This window comes from Lampetra planeri, chromosome 18 (assembly GCF_965212315.1).
Source record: "Lampetra planeri chromosome 18, kcLamPlan1.2.h2, whole genome shotgun sequence".
Lineage (NCBI taxonomy): Eukaryota > Metazoa > Chordata > Hyperoartia > Petromyzontiformes > Petromyzontidae > Lampetra > Lampetra planeri.
The window spans coordinates 11,022,698-11,047,477 of record NC_136124.1 but is presented as its reverse complement, the minus strand read 5'-3'; the positions used below and the strand labels follow the sequence as shown (position 1 = coordinate 11,047,477).

At 46.7% G+C, this 24,780-nt stretch overlaps 1 protein-coding gene across 7 annotated transcripts in view; it reads left to right on the top strand.

Annotated features, from left to right (window-relative positions):
- Nucleotides 1–10,363: 10,363 nt before the first annotated feature.
- Nucleotides 10,364–24,780, top strand: part of LOC144723645 (BTB/POZ domain-containing protein KCTD3-like) — a 32,847-nt gene continuing 18,430 nt past the window's right edge. For 4 of the 7 annotated variants that reach the window (XM_078602539.1, XM_078602538.1, XM_078602537.1 and 1 more), the window contains exons 1-9: nt 10,378–10,561; nt 12,599–12,714; nt 13,900–13,953; nt 16,389–16,434; nt 18,166–18,239; nt 19,319–19,377; nt 21,899–21,979; nt 23,568–23,744; nt 24,118–24,211. In XM_078602539.1, coding sequence (XP_078458665.1) covers nt 12,656–12,714; nt 13,900–13,953; nt 16,389–16,434; nt 18,166–18,239; nt 19,319–19,377; nt 21,899–21,979; nt 23,568–23,744; nt 24,118–24,211 — 644 coding nt within the window. In that variant the 5' untranslated portion in view covers nt 10,378–10,561; nt 12,599–12,655. The other 3 variants (XM_078602535.1, XM_078602534.1, XM_078602536.1) reach the window with 3 other exon arrangements.

The window sequence follows — 24,780 nt, the reverse complement described above, 5'->3', positions numbered from 1 at the left end:
GGAAATTCGTTTTCTAATTTAGATTTTTTTTTGGGGGGGGGGGGGCCCCAGACCCCCTGGAAGATTTGCCCCCCCCCCCCCCCCAATGTTGACTCCATGGCTCCGGCCTTGGCTTGGAGGATCATTCGTCTCCCCAGGCGGACCTGGGTACTCACGACATGAACGCTGATCCATTGAGGGAGACATTTTGAATGCTTTCGACTTAAAATGTATTTAATTATTCTTGGTTCTTTCGGTAAAGTAATGTAGAAGGGAAATAAAAAAAAATAATAATAAATATTAAACAATCAAAATTCTCACGACGTTTCGACTGCAACACAAGCAGTCATCATCAGGTGTGAAATCCACAGCCGAAACATCGTGAGAATGTAAATTTTTTTATATTTTATTATTTCCCTTCTACGTGACTTTACCGAAAGAACCAAGAATATGAATCTCTGCAGTCACGAAAGCTTTAAATCAATTTTTTTTAAATGTATTTAATTAATTCCTCATGCAATCACTCATTCCTACAATTTTCATTCTTACCTCATTAAACCACTCAATCTTCTCATTAATTTTCATCATCAAATTAAACTATTAACTATTTTTTATTTTACCAGGTAAGGCCCACTGAGCTATATAGCTCTTTTTTCTGTATAGCTCAACGAAGTGGGTCATCATGTGGAAATGTATAGCAGCCAAATACTTTAAACGCGCGTTGTTTCTTAATGTGGAGGGAAAAACCGGAGGACCCAGAGAAAAATCCACACGACTACGGGGAGAGAGACACACAAACTCAAATGTACAGGTGTCAGGGGTCGGGATCGAACCCTCGGACCTCCTGCGTACCAAGCGAGGGAGTTAACATCTCCATACCGCTGCGCCCCAATCAATCACCCGGCTCCCTGACGCTCTTCAATGACTTCCTGCAGGGACACTCGTTGCTAGGGACGATGTTGCTAGGGACAGCCATTGTTGGGGACGACGTTGCTAGGGACATCCGTTGCTAGGGACGATGTTGCTATGGACAGCCGTTGCTGGGGACGACGTTGCTAGGGACGACGTTGCTAGGGACAGCCGTTGCTGGCGACGACGTTGCTAGGGACAACGTTGCTATGGACAGCCGTTGCTGGCGACGACGTTGCTAGGGACGACGTTGCTATAGACAGCCGTTGCTAGGGACGACGTTGCTAGGGACGACGTTGCTATGGACAGCCGTTACTGGGGACGACGTTGCTAGGGACGACGTTGCTATGGACAGCCGTTGCTGGCGACGACGTTGCTAGGGACGAGGTTGCTAGGGGCAGCCGTTGTTTGCGACGACGTTGCTAAGGCGACGTTGCTAGGGACGTCTGTTGCTAGGCTGGCGGTTTGTCCCGGCGGCCATCAGAGCCGTATTTGATTCTGTAGTGCACATAAGCGCGTTAGCGTTCCGAGTGCTCGAATATTGTAGTCCATATAAGCGCATTTTTTTGTTTTGTGCCCAGAACTCGACAATAAAAGGTCGTGGAGAAACACGTTTTGTGATTATGAAAACCCATTGACAGATATGCCACCTATTATATATATCCTATGATGTCAGTGTTATTGATGAATGCGTTATTTTTTTATTTGGGTTTGTGCACCACTGCCAATTGCAGCATCACCAATTAAAAGTTGACACTTTAGAAGGGGGCCTTAATTGGGATTTTGACCAATCCCTTGAGGTACCCAGAGAAAACCCACCACGCAAACAAGGGGATCTTCAAGGTCTGCCAATGTGTGTTCATGGACCCGCTTTCTGTACTGCCTCGCAACCCAGCGAGTTTCGTGGAATCCCACAATATATGCGTGTTAACAAAAAAAATCACCACTGTAGATTGGATGAGATGTATAAACCGTACCTTATAATTCTTCACTCACCACCACCACTTGCCAATACGTCCTAAAAAAATCTGGGGGCCCTGATACACCAACTTGGGACCGATCGGCGTGGCCAGCACTCGCCTTGCTGTCACTAATTTATTTTGATGGTGACATCTTCGTCAGGAGCTGCTGGTGGTTTTTTTGCATCGTGCACGAATGCTGAGAGATTTTTTTTCCACGTTTCCGTCTGCTTTTTTTGTTAACTAGCCTGGCTACCTTTTGTCTGTCCAGTGAGGCTGCTTCTACACCAGATTCAGATAATTAACTCAGGCTGAGTCAACTAGGGGATGTCAAGAGCAAACTAACTTCCAACATACCACCTATACCAGGTCACCAAGTTAACAGTACGGTCCATCACAAAGACAAAGATGCCCTGTGTAGCCTAAACAGACTGTTGGGGCAAGTGCTGTTAGCTAATACCTATGAAGGCCGGCACAGCACACGATGGAGTGGGTGGCCAGCATCACGCCCGGCCGCCTTTTTCTCCCCAGTGGCGATGTTTACACACCGCATTAGGCGCTCATTTGAGGCTGAGTCGACCTATGGGAGGCCCATAACCAATTCAGATAATCGTCACTGGTGTTGGCCGTGAGCGGGAATCGAACTTGGGTCATTGACTTCGTAGCACAGTATGTTAATCGCTGCACACCCCATATTTACACACACAGAGAAGTTCAACGTAGATACATACACAGTTGGGCAAGATTTACACATTGGTCTGAGGCTGTAGAAGAAAAAAAATGTGTACGGTATGGGCACAGGACATGCATGTACTTAAGCTGTTCCGCAACCTTGTGGTCCAATAGATCAGTTGTCAGCATGGGCCAGCTGTCATTGATATTACAGCAGCAGCAGCTCTGCAATAATCTAAACAGGAACTTACCAAGCGGCCAGTCGTTCCAAAAATGTCTCATCCTTATTTCGAACATATAGAAGATTGTGAGTGATTGATGTAAATGCTAAGGATATTCTAGAAAGGATGGAAATCTGACATTTAGCACAAATACAATCTAATTCATGGTTATACTGCAACTTGAACCAAAGGAAAACATATGTACACCCTATTTTGGTTTTCTCTCATCAAAACGCTATACCACAGAGCCCATGGCATTTCTGACAAACACCACCTGACCGGTGAATTAAGACATGTACATCGGGCCCTCAGGATGAACGGATACTCTGACCGTACTATCCGCCAAGCTGTCTCTCCCACCACACAGAAACAGCCACTTGAAACTCCGACCAAAACCATCACGTTACCATACATAGCAGGCGTGACCAAAAAGATCTCCAAAATTCTAAACAAACATAAGATCCAAGTCCGATTCAGTACAGTACATAAAATCCGTGATCTGATTCCATCTGTGAAGGATGTCGTTCCTGACTTACAGTATCCTGGAGTCTACAAATTGAGTTGCATTTGTGGTGATTGCTACATTGGAGAAACGAAACGTCATGTTTCTAATCGTGTCCGCGAGCACAAGTCAGATCTGAAACACGGCAGAACTGATTCTTCTGCCGTTGCCGATCATTGCTACAACTCGGTGGGCTCTCATGAAATTGTCTTTTCCGAGACCAAGGTTCTCTGCAAACCTCCCGGCTACCATCAAAGGTTTGTACACGAAGCCATACAAATATACAAACACAGACATAATTTCAACCGTGATGATGGGTACAAACTTAGTAATCATTGGAAAGATGTTATCAACCACGCAAAAAAGACTTAATTACACTTTTTTGGACGATCTTATCTGACAGGCACTATTTTACTTTACTTTACCGAGTGTTAACATCCTCAGTTATTTTTTGGCAGTGCTCTCTTCATTGTTCAGCCAGCATTGGTATAAACATGGGCATTTTCGTTCTTTTGTCTATCATGTGTATCAGACCTCCCCTCCCCCCTCTCTGTCCATTGTGTTGGCGTGTACAGCAGCAACCTCGTCCAAGCCGTAGTCCATTGTTTTTTCATTGGCTACCACATTCTGATGAGCTCCCCCCCCCCTCTCCTCCCCCCTTCAACTTGCTTATAAGGGATTACTTCTTGAATCATTGCCTCACTTGATGCAGCTAATTCGGCTGTGACGGTCCCACCTGATGACGGAGACTTGTGTTGCCTCCGAAACGTCGTGATTTTTGTTTTATTTTATTTTCATTGATTTTGATGTTTTGCCTGCGTGACTTTACCGAAAAAACCTAAGAATATGATTCCTTGCAGTCACGAAAGCTTCAAATCTAGAAAAATATATATATACATTACTTTAAATGTTGTATTAAATGCCTACAAATATATAGTCCCCATCCTCAGTGAACCATCGGCCATCATCCCTTCTTGCCATATGTCGTGCTTCAGCCCATTTACTTCTCTTAACATTCTCCCATGGAGTGTGACACGAAAGCCTAAACAATATAATGAGCGTCTTTGTGGAGGATATCCCAAAATAAATTCGCTGAAAATACAGCCCCATTGTTGTACTCCCATGTCTTCCAACACTTTCTGTTTATAGGTGGCATTGTGTCGCCACTTTGGAAGGGTTTAGCCAGAGATCAATCGATTACATTTTTGGTCCGCGTTTTGGGCAACTGAGAAAATGGGTCAGGGATTTGTCGTCGTCCGCTATGGGTGGGGGCCAACCCCCTAGCACGACATTGGGCTTGTAGGCGTTCAGGCAGTGCAAGGTGGCAGCGGAATGCAAGTGGTTCAAAATTGATTTGGTGGTGCTATTTGGTGGAAGAGCATTTAAAGTAGATTGCACGTTGGCAGAGGTGAAGGAAAGCAAGGTGTATTTCATTTTCCTAGCAGGTGCAGGGGCTTTGAGTAGCGTTGTGCAAGGATGCGTTGTCGAGTGGCATGAAGCCAGATATTGATCGATGAGAAGCTTGCAGTGTTCTTGAATCGGAAGAACTTTGGTTTCTTGGTGGAAATGGTCAATGGGCGCCATGAGGTGGCATCCTGTAGCTAGGCGAAGTGCCCGGTTTTGGAAGGTTTGGAGCGTTTGGTAACCTGTCGAGGAGAGGTTTGGGCACCAAATGGGACTGGCATAATTGATAATGGGACGTCCAATGGATTTGTAGGTTAGGAGTAAAGTCTCCTTTTGTTGACCCCAAGATGTACCGGCTAAAGCTCGTAAGATGTTATTTCATTTGTTAACTTTTGCATGGATGTTTCTGCCGTGTTGAGCAAAGCTAAACATGATGTCAAAGGTTACACCTAGAATTTTTGGGGTTTTTGCTAGTGGGAGGCGCTGGTTGTTTATTATGACGTTGGGATGTAAGTTTGCTTGATGAGGATCAGGTGTGAAAAGGGTGACTGTTGATTTGGATGTTGAGAGTTGAAGCGATCTACTGGCTAGGAAAGTGCTGAGCCGTTTTAGATAGGAGTTGATGGAGTTTTCCATTTTGGGTATATTTTGATTAGAATTGTAAACTGTGATGTCGTCGGCATAGCTGACTACTTATACTCCTTTTGGAGGAGTTGGTAGATCGTGGAGGTAGGCATTGAACAGCGCTGGGAATATTATGGAACCTTGGCGTACTCCTGCATGAATGTTTCGTGAGGAGGATTGAATATTACGAAAGAGAGTGCGTGATTGGCGGCCCCTTAGGTATTTTGCAAGCCAGCAAACAAGGCCTGATGGTAGCGTAGAACCCTGGATGATGTTGATGAGCGTGAGGTGGTTAACGGTGTCGAAAGCCTTTGTAAGGTCGAGGGAGGCGACAATAGTGCGAGATGAGGGCTTTTTCTCATTTAATCCGTTTGCAATTTGGGTGGTTAGGTTGAGAAGAGCTGTTGTTGTTGAGTGTGCAGGGCGAAAGCCATGTTGGTGAGATGATGGAGGTAAGTTGGTGGTGATGATTGGAAGGATGAGGGCCTCTAAAATATTGATTGATGGGCAAAGTAGGGAGATCGGCCTGTAGGACGTTGCTTGATTGAGGTCTTTGCCGGGTTTTGGAAGTGGGATGATTGTCGATGATTTCCAGATGGCCGGAATGAGGTTGCACTGTAGTGAGGCGTTAATGGTGGAGGCAAGAAACGTTATGCCTATGGGGCCGAGGTGTTTGAGATGGGGCATAGCTATGCCATCCGGGCCAAGTGCGGAATGATTGTTGGCTTTTTTGATAGCTAGTTTCACATCTTCAAGGGTAATTTGGGGGATGCCGTGTAGAGGTAGTTCTTTGATTTGACAGATTTTTTGACGGGCGAATTTATTGAAAGAGTGTGGGATGACTGATGAGAAAAGTTTGTTAAAGTGGTTGGTGATGTTATTGTTGTTTATGATGGATTCGTTGTTGAAATTGATTGCACAATTGGGTGACGGTTTGGAGTGTCCTTCTGAGTCTTTGATGGTCTTCCAAAGTTTTGATGAGTTTTGGCGATGGTCAAAAGATCCAACAAACTCGTGCCAGCGTTCTGTTTTGGCTTTATTGATTAGCTTTGTGAATTCAATATTAAAGGCTGGGATTTGTGGCGATGTAGGATTTTCAGTCGGCATAGTATTTTGTAGGTTTATTCGAGTTGAGGCTTCTTTAGGGAGGCAGGGAAGGTGGTCCTTGTGTAGGGGTGTTAGAGAGAGAGCCGTTATGCATGGCAGCTTATGGGAAACAAACACAGTGGGCGGGGCTACGTGAGTGCACGGGGGGGGGTGCTCTCAACGACGTCCGCACCAGGCAGCCCGGGGCCCCACCCCTCAGCGGGGGTTGAGTATAAAGGGGGATGTGTCAGAGGGCTCGGGGCAGAATGTTAAAGCTAAACCAGTGAAGACCGAAGATCGTCTAGCTAGAGCCCTGGACTCCCCTGGGACGCCGCCCTTGTCAGGGCCGCGCAGGACCGAGCCAGTGGCGTGGTCCCGAGAACCAGAGCTAGTGCTCTGGGACTCCGGGTACCGTAGCCCGACTTACCAGTGTCGGGCCAGACAGCCTCCCCTAGCCCGTTAGTGGAGGACTAGGAGGTAGGTCAGAGATAGCTAGCAGTGTATTCCCAGCTAGCCGGGTGAGGGGGCCGATACCCCCTCCAGTATTGTATGTCCGCGGTTGTGACAACTGTTGCAGAATAAATACGTATGCCTCAACCCCGGGTGTCCAAGAGTCCTCAACGGTATTACACTTGTAGCAACCCGTCGGGATGGTGTGCTTGGTGGTAGTTGCGATGATGTTTCTGAATATCTTTTCAGAGTTATGTGTGGATGTGGATATGGTTGATGTTGTCGGCAAATAATGCTTCTGATTCTGAAGAAAAAAGTGGCCAGTTGGCTTTTTAAAAGTTGTAATACAAGCGGTTTTTAGTAGTTTGTGAAGGCTTGGCGGCATTGACGGTCAACACAATTGGTAGGTGGTCGGATCCAAGGGCCGTAAAGACTTGCCAGTCGATTCATGAAAGGAGGTTTCCTGACGCTATTGAGATATCTGGTGAGGATGAAGTGCCAGATGACGGAACTCTGGTTTGCATCTTTTCATTGAGTACCCCATAGGGGGAGCCGTTCAAGATATCAGCAATGAGGTTGCCACATGCATCTGAAAGGGAAGAGTGACAAAGTTTGTTGTGGGCGTTGAAATCTCCAATAACAATTGAGTCGTTGTTTGGTAAAAGTTTATTTATATTGAACTGATAGTTGCGAGGGCAAAAACTGGTCGGTGGGATGTAGACGTTGATTATAGTGAGTGGGCCTAGATGAGATTTGATATGGCCGCTTAAGACGTCTTTGGTGATATCAGAAGGAGGCAATGGGATTTTAATTCCTTCAAATTGAATGCTGTTATGGATGAGAAAAGCTAAACCGCCACCAGCTGTTGGTCAGTCTCGACGGAGGAAAGTGAAATTTTGAAAGTTGGGCGGTCGAGGAGTTGATTTTAATTTTGTTCCTTGGATGGCAGCTATCAGGGGCGGTTTCTTCATTAGGGCGATTGGGCGACGCACCACCAATGTCATTCAACCACAGAGTCATGCTAGCCGTCACTGTGCCTCTGGATATAGTCCAATCAGCGTCATGTCACGTTCTGTGGAGTACCGCCTCTTTTTGGGCGATTTCACTCCGGCTGAGAATCGCCCAGAGTGGTCCCATAGACTTACATTCAAAGATGTTTTTTTTCGAACGGGGGGCGCTGCAATGCATTCTCTATGGCTTCCGGGAGGGCTCGCACTAATGTGCTTACGTCATCATACGTAAGCACGTTGCATCCAACAATATTATTTGTCGCCACCTAGTGGAATCTTTAATAAAATAAACTTGAGTGGATTGTATTAATAGTGAGTATAGAAACAAACAAGATGTATTGTAAGAGTCACTTTATTTTTCATTAATATTAAAGAAGTGAAGTTGCCTTTACATGCTTAAGCTGTTAATTTATCCTTTGCATGGGTGGACCTTATCCTTATAAATCATCCAGACATTTGCCCCCCCTAAGAGATTTTGCAGGAGCCGCCACTGGCAGCTATATTAATGGAGTTTTGTTGTAGAAAGGTGCTTAGTTCAAGAGGTTTGTTGTTGATGCCGTTGATGTTAATTTGAAGGATTTTTAGGTCGTTTTTTGTTGTGGACGTTTTGTTGTGGTTGAAACGGTGGTTGCGATGGATGAGGTGGTGGTGTTAGTGTGGTTGTGCAAGGTGGAGTTGTTGGAGTGGATGATGTACAATATTTGCAGAACCAACCGGAATTTGAACTGGGGATGCGGGCTAAAGTAGTGCAGCGTTCGTGGTACCAAGCTTTACAACCGCTGCATTGGATAAAATTTGCATTTACGTTCTTGCCGCAGCCGCCACAAGGGAAAAACGGGCCTGGATTCAATTCGACGTTCCCAGCAATAATGAGAAGCCAGCTCCAGTATGCTGGGAGGCCTGGACTGGCTGGCGTAAAACAGGAAAGTGCCGAGGGGTGATGTTGCCATTTGCAAGTGCTTTCGTAGTACTTGGTCTCTCCACTTCGAACAAGCGGCAACACTGGAGAGTTCCAACACGTTTCTGGACAGCATGGAATAGTAGAACAAATGCTGTACCCTCCAGAACCTCTAGGGGAGGCCTTTTCGTCAGCTGTGTCGTGAGCAAATTAGCAACTGCATAGCTGCTTCATCAAGCCTCTCATGAAGTGTGACTTCGTGTAAACTCCATTTGGCTTTCCAAACATCATCATCATCATCAGAGTCGGTCGATATATTTAAGTCTGCTTTAAAAACCCCATATCTTTAAAGTGGCCTTCCCTCTTTAGTTTGGTCGGTTGACCTGGTTCGGTTTTTGTTTCCTGCTTTCCATGCATTGCGCAATGGGATCCTAGGATAGAATGCGCATGAAACATTTGAATTATTATTGGTATCATGTTGAACTTCTTTCCCACCTTACGTAGCTGACCATGCTAATCGGTTGCGGGGGAAGAACAAACTCAAGACAAAAATGCAGTTCTAAAGAAATTAGTTAAAAGGTTGACCTCCCTATGTTCTCCAATCCACATATTTTTCATTCTGTGTATCTCAGTGTAATTCCAAGCATGCGTCTCGCCATACATTCATCATTGTGTACCATCCACTGCCGCATAAAGATCAAAACGATGTTTCTAACCCACGTATGTTTTCCTAATCCACATGTTCCTCTTTCCATCGGGATTTTTGCACACAGCGTTGGTGTACGGTGCATTTTTGTGGAAAAATTTGCTGTCTTTTCCTGGATTTTCTGTTTGCACATAGTCACATAGTCACTTAAAGATGTTTTCTTGTTCATGTTTTGTTTCATGTTTTTGTTTTTTGTTTGTTGCGGTTGCACCCTATTCAAGAGCCGAATGGCTCACAGGGCTATACCAAATAAATGAAACTGAAACAGGTACTTTGTGCATCTCTCCATGATTCTCTGCGCACTTTTCAGTTTATGTTCACACATTTTCTTTAACCACCACGTCTCTGAATCATAAGTCATAAACAGGTGGTTAAATAGTTCTATATTACGCCCCCCCCCCCCCCCCACTGGGAAAACTTGACAGGAACCTCTTGAAAGATGAGTCATAAGATTCCGTGAGGATTTCCTGGATAAATAAAAAAAAAAGTCCATCATAATTATGCCCCCCTATCCACTCAACAGATTTCAATCGATTGCTATAGATCTGGGACCTTTTTGGCAGCATAAAATTATTTAAAAAGTCCTTGCAAAAGGTTTCTATTTGACGTTTGAACATCTTAACACCTATTGTGTTGTTATAAAGGGTAAAATGCATTCCTATTTTTCCATATCCTCAGATACACGAACTCGTTATTGAATTCTAGTTTTGAAGCTTTCGTGACTGCAAGGATTCATACTCTTAGGTTTTTTTCGGTAAAGTCACGTAGGATAAAATAAATAATAAAAATAAAAGAAATTATAGAAATAATAATAGAAATAAAATTATTGAAACAAAAAAAGAAACGATTCTGGAATGCCGATTACTAGATTCTCTGCGATGGATCGATTCTCAGGTTCGTTGTGGATCATTCCACTGAATCGCTCGGATCGATTCCCTCCCCCCCACAGCCCCCCCCCTCCCCGCACACGGACGCGATGTGAGTGAACGAGACGCGGTGGGGTGGCTACGGGACGTGGTGGTGGTGGTGGCTGCCTCGCTTGTTTCACAGCGAAGCCTCCTCATCGCCGCTGCCGGGATCCCCGAGGGGTTCGCCGCCGACGAGGGGACGGGGGTCCCCGTCGCTCGAGGGATCGGGGAGGGTGAGACGCGGCAGGCGATCGCAGAGGAGTCCAGGTTCAGTAGGCCTCAAGTCGGGCCCCCCGCTCTTGCCTGAGCGGCCTTGCCCGAGATCTCTTGCCGCCCGCCCACCCTCTTTTGCCCACGTAACCTGTCACATTATAAGCAGCACGGGGGATGTTGGCCACAGGCTTAGTCATATGTCAAAGATTAAACGACGCTGCGGGAACAGTAAGACGCCACACAAATGCGTTGCTGCATCGGTCTATAACAGTCGTGCACACATTCGATCACACTGGATTATAAGACGCATCCCAACTTTTTGTGGTAATCCCACCGGGGTGGGAGGTGAGTGAAGTAGATTGCGTCTTATAATCCAGGGATTACGGCCAATCTCGTGGAGATGTCCAGATAGCACGGGGAGAGCGCGGGGGGGGGAGGTCGGAGGGCCGAGCCGGCAACGTTGATGACCGGTTTGAGACCCGGTTAGCGAGTGGCGTTGAACGGGGGATATCTCAAGCGTAGAAAGTCGATGGGCTCACCACCGGTAACTACTGTAAACAAAAAAAGCCATTGCATTTTAACTTTGGTTCATGATCGAAAACGTATTGTTAAACCTCGCAATAGTTTGGTTACGTCTGTGACGTTAAGACATTGTTGGGTTAATTTCGGTCCTGCACTCAATTTGGCTAAATTCGGGTCGGGGTGAAATGCCACTGTTTGGCTGCCATGCAGCAAACTCAATGTGTGACGGCATGTTTTGGAAAGTGCGGTCTTTAGGTGCGTGAATACAAGAGGCACATTGATGGGATCTCCGCTGTGACTACTCACATTCGATGTAGAAGGACGGAAAGGTCGCCTATTATATATTGTTACTTTTTAAGGCCACTGTTTTTGACGTATGTACTGTATTGAGTTTTTTTGTGTTAAGTTTGCTTGTGCACCACAGCCAACACAGCATCACAAAGTAATTTTATCTCCGCAGCAGCCTATAACACCTGTTTTGTACATGGTGGTCACCTATCCAAGCATTATCCAGGCCCACTCCTGCAATAGCTTCTGAGATATGATGAGTATAGGTGCATTCTGGTTGAGTTGTTCATTGCCTTGAATGACAATACAATAAAAAACAGTCCTTACTGTAATAGATGTATATTACACAATATTAGTAATTAATTTAATGACAATTACTGTATATTTTACACACTTTCTTATGTCCACATTTATCTCCTTGAAAGTAAAGTGGTAATTCCACTTCTGGCTCAAAGCTAACAGTGAAGATAAGCACCACTCCTGTTTGAGCAAATACAGACTTTTGAGTTTAACTTTTAAATGTTTAAAATAATCGTTTTCCATATACTGGACTGGTCTTTGCCATAGGAATGTGTATGTACCATCACTATCTCAGAGGTGTAAGCAGGAGATGAGCATCTGAGAGTTATTCCTCTGCCTCGTGTTGCATTACAAAATATTAATTTTACATGTAGGCTTTCACGACCAGTATTATGATTCGTATTTGAGTTTTTGGGTTGGGTAGTGGGAAACATTTTTTGTTGTAAATCCTCCACCACCCGACAGCCAAAAAAAAGTGTCACGTGAACAGATGTGCTACATGTATTCCTGCTTCAGCACACCGATGTGCTGAAACACTACTGGTCTTGCAGGGATCACACGTATCAGCTTTTGGGAGTTAAAACAACCTCCTGTAATATTTTATGAAGACACTCAACACATTAATCAATAACGCTGCCTTACAATGAAAACATATGGAGGTATTGGCGGTACACTGGTGGAGCATAACACACCGGTCCTCATAAAATCGTCTAAAATCTAAATTTGAGCTGACAATCGTCTTCCGACTGCTTCGACATCATGAAAACTGATTTTGATGCACCCCGCAAGATATTTTTACTGGGATTTTTTATACCATGCACCAGTGTATTACCAATGGGTTAATATAGAGTATAGTCGGTGACTCAGGCAATATCCCTTTTTCATAGTACAGGGTAATAATTTTGATGATGGCAAGTGATGCTGTAACAATCTCCAATTGCCCACAGGATTGCGGTGCTTGCCTCGAGACTCGTTGAGCCACACTAAAGCAAGTGACTCCAGCCATGGCGGCTGCTGCTCCCGGGTCAGGAGACATCATTCAGCTCAATGTGGGGGGCACCAGGTGGGTGGTGGGCGCTGTGCTGGAGGGTACATGTGCTGGCCAGGTCGTACCTTCAGTGACCTTCGGATTTTGTGAGATAAAGGCGACCTTGTGGGCAGGGGCAGTGGTGTTTCACTGCGTCAGAGGGGATGTGCATGTGCACGTAACAGCCCTTTTGTCAATCTACTGCTAGCCGAGGGCCTTCCCACACCGCACGTGTTGGAGCGGGAAAATTATTATACTTCACCATGCTGATCAATGCAATGTGGTGAATACACTCACTTAAGATGGACACTTCTGAAGATGTCTTAAGGTACAGCTGAATTCTTTCTGGTATTTATAAGCATGGGCATCTTGCTATGATAAAATAATAAATTAAATAATAGCATACAACGTTTCGATTGCAACACAAGCAATCATCATCAGGTATAAATGAAATAGCAACAAAAAATCTAACCAGAAAACTATAGACAGACATATAAGCAGACAGATATCACCAAGATACATAGAGAGAGTAACACAGGCACAGAGAGGGAGATTGTCTCTGTGGCGTGGCCTTGAATAGACAGAGGGGGGCGGAGGCAGAGAGAGGGAGGGGTTAGAGAAAAAATTAACATGTCAATGAGTACGAAGAACGCGTAGTAAAGTACGCAGGCTTGAACATTAGGAGAGAGGTAGAAAGAACACACTAAATTAAATAACCTGATGATGATTGCTTGTGTTGCAATCGAAACGTCGTATGCTATTATTTAATTTATTATTTTATCTTTATACGTGACTTTACCGAAAGAACCAAAGAATAAAATCTTGCTATGGTTTACAGATGGACAGTAAGGCACCCACACAATCACAAAATATATTCGCAACGAGAACGACAAAACTTGGAAAATTAACTGCATTCATGCAGCTCTTCCATATTCAGCCCCCTCGACTCTGGCTACAGTCTTTATAGTGCACAGTGTATTATGGAATAAAATAAAACACGGTACGTCCTCACTTAACGCGTGTTCACACAATGCATTTTCTCTGGAACGAGGTTCTTCCATTTGGAACACTTTTCACACAACGCGGGACACACAGCGTTATAATGCGGATTCTGAGCGGTTGACTACTTGCAATGGTCATAACACCCTGATAGACAATGATGTTGATGACAGGTGCATGTTGAAACAATTGTGTCGCTCACCATCTGTTCTTATTTTGCAGGTTCAGCACTTCCAGACAGACGCTCACCTGGGTCCCTGACTCCTTCTTCTCCAGGTGCCGACTCCTGGATGAGGCCTTGTGGCTGCATGATTTCTATACAGTTACTACATTGTGCACTTTCACATACGCTTCTGCGGCCGTCTGGAATGCTCTTCCTTCTGATATTAGGAAGCCACTTGAGCTATGCACTATTAAATCTAGATTGAAAACTTATTTCCTTCTACGGGGAAGTTTTAAGCTTATCTTTTTTCTCTCTCTCTGGCGACTTGTTTTCTCTGCCTGTGTCCTCTCTTTAGATTGTTCACACTTAAATTCTAACTTAGCAATCTTTGAAATACGTAATCAACCAGGCTATGCGTTAATTGTGTGTTGACCGACCCTCTGTGTTGTATTACATTACATTTCGATATTTTACTAGGTTATTTAATTTTAGTGTGTCCTTCTCCTGATTTTCAGGCTTGCTTGCCGTGCCATCGCATTCGCAGCACCACGTCTGTTGACCACTCATTGATATGCTGATTTTTTCTCTAGCCCTCCTCCCTCTCTCTGCCTCCGCCCCCCCCTCTGTCTGTTTGGGGCCACCACACAGAGACGATCACCCCTTTCTGTTGCCTGTGTTGCTCTCGCTATGTATCTTGGTGATATCTGTCTGCTAATATGTTTGTCTATAGTTTTCTGGTTAGATTTTGTGTCGCTATTTCATTGTGCCTGATGATGATTGCTTGTGTTGCAATCGAAACGTCGTATTCTATTATTTAATTTAATTTATTATTTTATCTTTAGACGTGACTTAACCGAAAGAAACAAATGATAATTCCTGCAGTCACGAAAGTTCTAAAATTAAGATTATTTCCTGAGAACTGCTTTTTGTGTGTTTAGTTTATTGTCCTTCCCCCGCACCTCTAATTAGCACGGTTCGCTACATAAAGTGTGAAAGAAGTTTAACATGAATACTTACATATGGATGTAACCATTCACCCCTCCCACGATGTAATTCATTCTCACGATTCTTGCTTAGGATTGGATCACATGTAAATATTTTTTTTATGTTAACCTATTGCATAATTAATATTTGGAATCTACAGTGATGTGAATCCATAGCATTCATGGTAGTATGATCGTTTTTTAAAATATAAAACTAGCGGGAAGTACCCGGCGTTGCCCGGGCCAAAAAAATATTTCAAAATAACTCTTAAAAATCTAACAGCAGTGCATACCGACTGTGGTGGTACCTGCTATCACTACAGTAGTACATTCTGACTCTATAGCAGTATTTATCGACTCTATAGCACAAAGTACTCACCTGACAGTGGTGTGATGAGGCCTAGTCCTATGCAGAGCCTCCGGCCTCGCCTAGATTGTCCAGCCGGCCGAGGTGGCACCTTGGCAGGCTGGGGCTGGGCTGCTACCCCTGACCGCCCCCCCCCAGCCACGATCTCCCCGGCCGCTCTGCAGTAATACCTACGGCCTATAGTGGTAGCATCTACCGACTGTATAGTAGTAACTGCACGCATCGAGGTGGGGGGGACATCACACAGTGAAGAAATTACCTCAGCGTTTAGTGTATTTTTATAGTATTTTTAACATGAAATAAAATGTCCTCCTCACTTGCACCGAAGACATATGACTTGGCATGGGCCGTCCCCCCTACCAAAGGCCGTGTGAGTTGGTATGGTCATGCACGCGTCATAAATAAATAAATAGAAAGCACACAAAAATCGCACTAAATCGCTAATTAAACTAATTAAAAGTTGACAGATGTGAAAAAGGAATAGCGCTAGCTCACGGCAGGGCTTATGGCGTGCTACATGGCTATTTTTATTTAGTGTAAACCCCACGGTTGGAGAGTTAAATCCTTGGCAAGCGCGCGAACACAAACACAAACAAACCCACACAAACCCCGCCACAAAACCACGGACAAATTTTGACTTTCATATATATCGAAGATAAATGTAATATATAATTCTGTAACTGAACATTAACCAAAAGTAATGATTACATGGATTATTCAATCCATAAATCATGACCATAACCAATTAAAATTCTGGATCCATCCAATTTTATACCCTGGTTCGTTTATCTGGGACAGGAGAAATTACTGGGAGGTCTATTAATCTGCATTATCTATTGACGTGCGATACTTGGCTCAAAATACCAGCACTAGTAGTATGTACTGTGGTAGCACTGCTTTCCCTTCCCCGTGTTATAGAGCCGTTACCTCTGGCGTCATTGAGGCTTTCCCCTCGTTCTCGTTTTGCTGCTGCTACACTTACACAAGTCCTCTCATTCTCATTGTGGTCATTCCGCCCTGCGGTGTCTTTTCACGAGGACGATGTCTAAAGTAAAACCTCAAAGTCGTTGCAAAGTAGCACCGTGCTTGCTGTGTCACGACGATGATGGTGGCAGTGATATTGGTTGTGGTGACAGGACATGGTCTTGTTTGACTTTCTGTGTTCTCACCCCCCCACCCCCGACAATTGCCCTTACAGCCTTCTAAGTGGAAGAATCTCAACGCTGAGGGATGAAACCGGAGCTGTAAGTGTTCACACCCCGTCGTCCTCCATCGTGAAATATTAACAACGGTCAGGAAGTCCACGGCCTGGCGGGGAGCCGTCCCTGCCCCCCATACACCTCTTCCTATCTCCCCCCCCCATCTCCTCTCCCCGCTGTCCCCTCCCTCTCCCATAATTTCGTCATTTTAGGCAACATGTTTTCCACTTATGCAAATTGGTGTGCACTCGAGGTCACTGTTTAATCCTCTTCTGGAAGACAGGTTCACACAATTACATGTTTTCATTATCTTATTATCACCTGAATGTGAAATTGCAGTTGTTGCTCTGCGTCTACATCAGCAGCCATGCGAAAGAAGAAGACTATCTCATTGAGAAGTAGTTTGTTCACAAACTGGTATTTTTTGCACAATCCAGAAGTCATAAGTTGTCAATTCACGTCCAGTTTACCTGTCTGTCTCATGTGTCATTTATACCGAGCAAAGAGTGGGCCATTGCAGAATATATATAGATAGGTGTTTTTATTTCGGAAGCCTTGCCAAGTCTCATTTACCAAGACTTTTCGTGATACAATAGCCCTACTTCCTCAAAATCAACTTTAAAAGGTGTGGCTTCTTTCCTTCTAGCAGATCTGGCAACTGGTACGGTTAAGAGGACCAGTCTCTTGGAGTCTGTTCGGTTACTCCAACATCCGTGTGGGACTTGGACCAAGTTGGTGTTTGAGGGCGCTCTGCCACATGGTGGCTTCAGTAGAGGCAGTTGTATTCTCCAGGTTAAATATGGAACCCATTCATTCGTTCCTGCTTTCTCGGTGGAGCCTGTGTGCCAGAGACCCTGACCTCTACATTTCTCTTTGCCCCTGCCATATTTTTTGGGCAGGATAGGGTGGTGCATAGGTTACTCCTCGATCCTAGCTTCCTTCCAAAGGTTGCGTCAACATTCTGGAGGGAGCATAGCTTCACGTCCTGAGCATCTTCCCTGTGCCATTCCATTCTAATAGGTAGAGGGTGCTACATGCCCTGTAAATTTCTTGTGCCCTTCGTTTTTACTGGGGTGCTCTTGGCAGAGATCTGCAAGTTGTAACAGCCATTTTTGTGTTTTTTTGAGAATGGGCGCAAGGAGCTCATAGCCTAGCTTCTCGGCTGAAAGACTACAATGCGGGGAGTGTTATAAGCTCTCGGGGTATGGCCACACAGCACAAAGTGTCCAAGCAGGGCAACAGCGGATTCATGCGTAACCGTGCTGGGGACACCTATATGCATTCATGAGATCATGTAAGCTGGAGAATAAAGATTAAAAAAAAATGATCAAACTTATTCACAAAAAATTAACCCGTCAAAACACAGTTTTTCACTATAAATCCTTTATATGCGTGGCATCGGTTTTATTTTATTATTCATTTCTGTTTTTCTTGAGTAAGAGTTTCATTTTTATCACATTGGTATTTTAAATTAAATATGAAATTTTATTTTTCCTAAAAAGTGGAAAATTTAGGAAAAAAATTTTCACGAAAATAAATTGTCACGCACCACGAGTCTGTGTGCAAAATGTCAGCTCGATTGGATCACGGGAAGTGGGTTAAAAAACGACCGAAAGATTTGCACGGTCGTAAGCGCGCAAGCAAGCAAGTGAACTTAATATAAAGGATTTAAAAATGGAACGGTCACATTGAAATGACAGTACTTGAAAAAAACAGGAAAATTATGGGCTGGAGAAGCTGACCTCACTGCGTTGTGTTCCGTCTCCTCGTGCCCAGATCTTCATTGATCGAGACCCCATGGCTTTTGTGCCAATCCTCAACTTCCTGCGCACCAAGGAGCTGGACCTGAGGTGAGTTGAACACTTTCAGTTGACATCGAGCGAGAGCATTTAACCCGTTTCCCGTTCCGAGATGTCTACAAGCAACAGGGTGGGTGTCCCGTTTACCGCTGAATTGCTGAACGCGCAAAGCGGGTTTAGCATTGTTTTTAAAGACAATGTACTCATCACAGAGAACTGTAGCGACACGACAGCACTCGATGATAGCTGGCGCCAAACTGTGCCACACGCCCTCCCGCATGGCTTTACGGTAGCCTCGATACCGATTAAGTAACTTTAATGTAGTGTTTTTTCGTTTCCGATGACGTACGTACGTATGTGTACGTCATTGGCACGGAATCGTAAGAAAAATTGAGGATGTACACGTACGTCGTCAGAATGTGAAAGGGTTAAGATGACGGGACGGCTCGGAAGGCTCGTAATGGCCGTGTTCGAGCAACGAGCTGGCACACTTGAGAATCTGGGTTCCAATCCAGATTTCAGCCGGATACGATTAAACCGAGTTCTAAAGTGTAATGGGTTCACGTGACTCGTGCGACCGCTAGGTTCAGGGGTCAACTTAGCCTGTTTTCGTCTGGGCTCGAGAAATATCGTATCTTGGAATTTCTACCACTGAGGAGCACCGGTAGAGGTGGTTGGGTGTCAGACATCAGGTGAGCATCAGACATCACAATAATTATTTCTATGGGAGGAATTCGACAAGCTCTAAAGCTATTTTTCATAGATGTACAGTAGGGGCAGGTCAAAACGTTACAACACACAATACAAAAACACGATAGCTTGAATAAAGTAAAACAAGAGACTCACTAATTACTTTTTTAAACCTACCAGACGATACCCGCGTTTGAAGCATAGCACCTTTGGAATAACATTGTGCTGTAAGAATTGCGTAAATATACAAAATGCACTCATGATTATCATACAAAGTATTTTATTGAGCATTGGCACGCCATTGCTTTAAATCTGACCTCACATGACAGCTCTTTTCCAAAATAACTCTCGTAAATTCCGGTGAGAGGGAGATCATTCATACCCGTTTGTCACACCAACCAACCGCTTTGCCCACGGATGCGTTGTTTGTCGTCCTGCAGGGGCGTTGGCATCAGCGTTCTGAGGCACGAGGCAGAATTTTACGGCATCACCCCACTGGGTAAGACCCCATGTGTAACCCGTCATTGCATTCATTGTTTGCGTCCCGGTCTCTCGTGTCTATGAATGTGTCTCTGTGTGCGGAGCGGTAGTGTAGTGGTTAGCGCATCGCAGTACGAACCTGCCAACTCCACTTCAATTCTCGATCGCGACCAATAACAGTGGCGAATATTCGAACCTCTCTTAGATCGGCTGGGCCTTCAATGAGTACCTGGTGCGGTGGATAAACATCACCACTGAGGGAGACAAAGACGGCTGGGCATGTTTCTTACCACACCACCACCTCGTGTGCACTGCCAGCCTTCATCGGTGTTCGCTTACAACAATTTCCACAAACGTCTATTAAAGGCAATACAGGGGATATTTTGTCTTTATCTCTGTACTTCCATGTCTGTGTGTTTGTCTCTATGTCTCTGTTCGTTCAACTCTCAACCGTTGATCTACCCTGACGTGGGCTCGAGATTAGTCATTCTTCGCCCTACCCTGGCCTTGATGCTGGACATGTGATGGTTTACCACAGTTGCCCTCCCTCCACTATTTGACAAATTGTCACCATTTGTAGCCATTGTTTGACTGAATAAAATTTTTGTCTATTGTTTGTGCCATCCCGGCGGCTCTGTCCATCTCTTTTTTCCCCCCATTGTATTGTCGTCTGTGTGTTTATTATTCTGTCTGTCCCTATTTGTCCAACCTACCCTGGTTGTTCTGTCTGTGTCATCTGCTGTCTATTCTTTGTTCTGTCTCTCTCGTTTCCACCGTCTCTTTCTAGTGTGTCTCATTTGTTCAAACCATAAACCGAAACATAACATTTTAAAAAAATTCGTGTAAAATTAAAATTACGTATACTTCTTTTGCAACGCATGATAGTGACTACGACAGTCATATACTGGTGATCAATTTGGTACACGCCTACTTAAGTTAAAACTTTTGGTTCCACGGATGATCCCGTTTATCCAGTTGCCCGGCTATTTTAGAAGAGAGATCCGTGGTGCGTGAGCACGGCAACAACAAAACAAGGACAAAAACATCAATATTGACACTTCCACTTTTGGTCGAATGAATAAATGTTCAGAATAATAATCAGAATATTTATTTACCCTGGAGAAATCCGAGGGGCTATAAAGCTCTTTTTTGCACAGATGTCCAGTAGTTGGCGAGTGTGGTGCCAATGCGCACGCCTGTAGCCCAGAGACTTGAGGCAAAGGTTTCTTGGTTGTCCAGGGCATTCAGAAGCTGCGGGTTTGGCTTCTCGAGTGCAGTCTGTCTGGGTGACGTGTCTCAAGCGGAAGGACGCCAGCGTGCCTGTTAACCATAAGTCATGAAGTCGGTGACATTCCGTCTGCTCGCTTGCATTGCTCTTCCATATCCACTGAGCTCTGAGAATCTGAGGGGGGGTTTGGCTGGCTAGGCCGTTTGTGCTGGCAAGGTTGCGCCATGCATTTGTGGGGAACGGTGGGGCAATGGATATAGCGCAATGCGCTATGAACGCTTGCCACCCGAGTTCAATTCCGGCCATGGCTACCGCAGGTGGTGAGAAAAATCTGAACAGGTTCTGGACCTCCCGTAGATTGGCTCAGCCATAAATGAGTACCAAGTTGCAGTGTGTAAACCATAGCAATGGGGAGATTATGTATGTGTCGCGACATCGTTGGATGTCACTATATGAAGTTGGCCTGGGAGAGACACGGCGCGCGATGCATTGGCGTCGCAGACACCACTGAAGGTGGATGCAGTAGCGGCCCTAGCGGGGCTCAGGGAGCGCTGCCTGACAGCTATGGATGGCTGTACGCAGCACGGGGTGTCAGCCCATACAGGATAGAGTGTGGCGGGTGCCAGCCTCGGAACGGGGTTCCAAGGGGCCATGGCACTCTGGTTGCCACCGGAGGACACGTGACCGGAGGTGTCCACCCCGGGACCCACCACGTGTCCAGTTGGAGATCCTCCTCGAGGAATCCAGAAGGGGAGCGTGGCCAGGGGCGGGGCGAGCCCCGCCACGGCAATATAAGCCGGGTCCCGGAGTGGGACTGGGGTTGGTTGTTATGGGATCCTCAAGAAGACGTCGTCCACGCTCCACGCTCTACAACACGGGGACTCGGACCCGAGCTAGGGTCGAGTCCGCTATAGCTACAGTGATCAGCGTAGAGAGCCTGGTGGTCCACCACCACAGCGTGTTATCTGGTAAAGGGGCAGTTACCCCTTTGTGTTAGCGTGCCAATGTTAAATACACGTGTTGCCTCCAGTAGAAGCCTGAGTCTCTGTTCGTACCCACTACATATGTATGTTGAACTTCTTTCACACTGTACGTAGCCAACCGTGCTAATTGGAGTTGCGTGGAAAAGACAACAAACTAAACACAAAAAGCAATGGCAGCCGTGCGTGGTGCTGGCCACCACCCCCTCACCTCCCCCTCCTTGTGCGACGTACCGACTTAATAGGCGCTCGCTAACGGCGCTTGCCCCAGCAGTCCTGTATGGGCAACACGGCGGATGTTTGTGAGTTGCTGTGGTGTGATGCCTGTACAGTGCGGAGGCTGCAGCTGTGCGAGGAGCTGGAGAGGTCATCCTGTGGGAACGTCCTCTTCCACGGCTACCTCCCCACGCCCGGTGAGCGCGCAGGGTGCTCCACACGCTCACCCAGCACGCTCACCCAGCACGCTCACCCAGCACGCTCACCCAGCACGCTCACCCGGCACGCTCACCCGGCACGCTCACCCGGCACGCTCACCCGGCACGCTCACCCGGCACCCTCACCCGGCACGCTCACCCGGCACGCTCACCCGGCACGCTCACCCGGCACGCTCACCCGGCACGCTCACCCGGCACGCTCACCCGGCACGCTCACCCGGCACGCTCACCCGGCACCCTCACCCGGCACGCTCACCCGGCACGCTCACCCGGCACGCTCACCCGGCACGCTCACCCGGCACGCTCACCCGGCACCCTCACCCGGCACGCTCACCCGGCACGCTCACCCGGCACGCTCACCCGGCACGCTCACCCGGCACGCTCACCCGGCACGCTCACCCGGCACGCTCACCCGGCACGCTCACCCGGCACGCTCACCCGGCACGCTAACCCGGCACGCTCACCCGGCACGCTCACCCGGCACGCTCACCCGGCACGCTCACCCGGCACGCTCACCCGGCACGCTCACCCAGTACGCTCACCTGACGCACTCACCTGACACACACACCGAGCACGTTCACCCAACATGCTCACCTAGCACACGCACGTGACTCCCGCAGCACGCTCACCTAACACGTTCACCTGACGCATTCACCCAGCACGCTCGCCTGACATGCCCCACACACCGGCTTGCGCTCCCAGCAGGTCTCCTGTATGGTTTTCCCTCTTCCAGTGTAATATTTTGATCTTCTGTCATGGATTATTTTCTTCTTGAATGCTCTTTCCTTTCAATTTTACGTGCACACGTACAGAACTTTTGTCAATTCACTGCTGGATTAGGGTTTCCCCCATGCCGTGCGGGTCGTGAGGATGGTTTGACCACACTTCACCGAGCTGGTCAGTGCGGGTGACTGTGGGTTTCCCGCGCCTCTGATCACTCCCTCTCTCCAAGAGTGAGTGAAAATTGCACACGTTACAAGTTCACAATTAAATTCCAATTAAATTAAAATGACGGTCACACTCACTACGCTGACAGTATCACAGTGACAGTGGTAAGGATGCCGGTAACAGCAGTAACCCAGGGGGAGGGTGATGATGATTGTGATAATGAACAAAAATATTTTTTATTTTACCAGGTAAGGCCCACTGAGCTATATCACTCTTTTAGAGAAGTGACCTGGTTCACAAATGATAGCTCAACGAAGTGGCCTATCATGTGGAAATTTATAGCAGCCAAAAACTCTAAACTCATGTTGATTCTAAATGTGGAGGGAAAAACCGGGGGATCCGGAGAAAAATGCACACAACCACGGGGAGAACACGCAAACTCCAAATATACAGCAGCAGGCGTCAGGGTCGGGATCGAACCCACGATCTCCTGCATACCAGGCGAGGTAGTTAACATTTCCTAGCCACCGTGATGATGATGAGAGAGAGACAAGCAAACTCCAAATATACAGCAGGCGTCAGGGTCGGGATCGAACCCACGATCTCCTGCATACCAGGTGGCGGGAGTTAACATCTCCTGGCCACCGCGCTCATAATTTCCTTCCCCCGCCTTGCGCAGTCTTCCCCAGTCACTGCGCGAGCAGCCTGTCGCGGGAGACGTCCATGCCTGCGCTGGGGATGCCGGCACCCACCAGAACCTGGGATCACTGCTCCACCCGGGCGCCGCCCGCAGGCGCGGTGGCCCAGCGGACGTCGCCCCCTGGCGCTGCGGGCATGGACGCGTGCGAGGCGGCCGGTGAGACGATGAGCCCGGAGCGGTCACGTGGGTCGCCGGACATGGCGATACCGTGATGCTGTCGTACGATATATAGACCCATGATAATCACGTCGCCCGCTTTTAAAAAATATCTTTGCAGTTGTCATCTTAACTCATAGGTTTTCGCAGCCAGTGCTACGATTCCTAATAGATTTTTATTTAGTTTTGGGGGAGTGTAATGACTTGGCCAGATTTACATCGTCGGTGGAGGGTCTCGGTCGTGGCAACGCGCATCTGTAGCGCAGCGGGGGGGGGGGGGACCGCTAGGTTTAAACTGAAGACTTGACTAAGACCGGCGTGCATCGTGCGTTCCCCCTGTCTCCACCCCCCCCCTCGTGCATCGTGCAAACAGTGAGCTCGCTGCTGGATCCACGCAGGGTCCTCATTGTGTGCGGCCACCACAACTGGATCGCGGTGGCGTACGCACATGCCGTTGTCTGCTACAGGTGGGTCCACGGAACGCAATGTCAATATTTTTGTTTAAAAAAACCAAAAACGGAAAATCAGACCGAGAGCAACTCTGAAATGTCCGGTAGTGCCTTTCTCGTCGCGCGGTGCAACGTCAAATGCCTTTTCAGGTCACGCTTGAAGTGGCGGAGCTGCCATATTTGTAAGTGCAGTCACCGGGCATACGCGTGGATGCACGCGTGCTTGCACAGTCAATGATTTGATTACAATGATTTGCGGATACGCAGCGATCCCAGTGCCTGGGTTGCGAACCGATGTTCTAATTGCTTCATCAAACAGAAATAGGTTGCGTTCTGTTTGTATAAATATAGTAACGATTAGGGTTATATTTATTTGGCCGAGGCTGCCCCAGAAGGCCTGGGATTGATGACGCGAGTTGCTTGGAGAGGGCCCGGTATGAGGCATCTCGCAAGAACTGCATCTAATGGTGAATTATGAAATTGAGGAAGGCTAGAAACGAACAAACATTCCGATTGTGCTGTCGGCATCATGTTATGATCCCAACCCTGACGCCTGTGTCTCTTCCATGGTCGCGTGGATTTTTCTC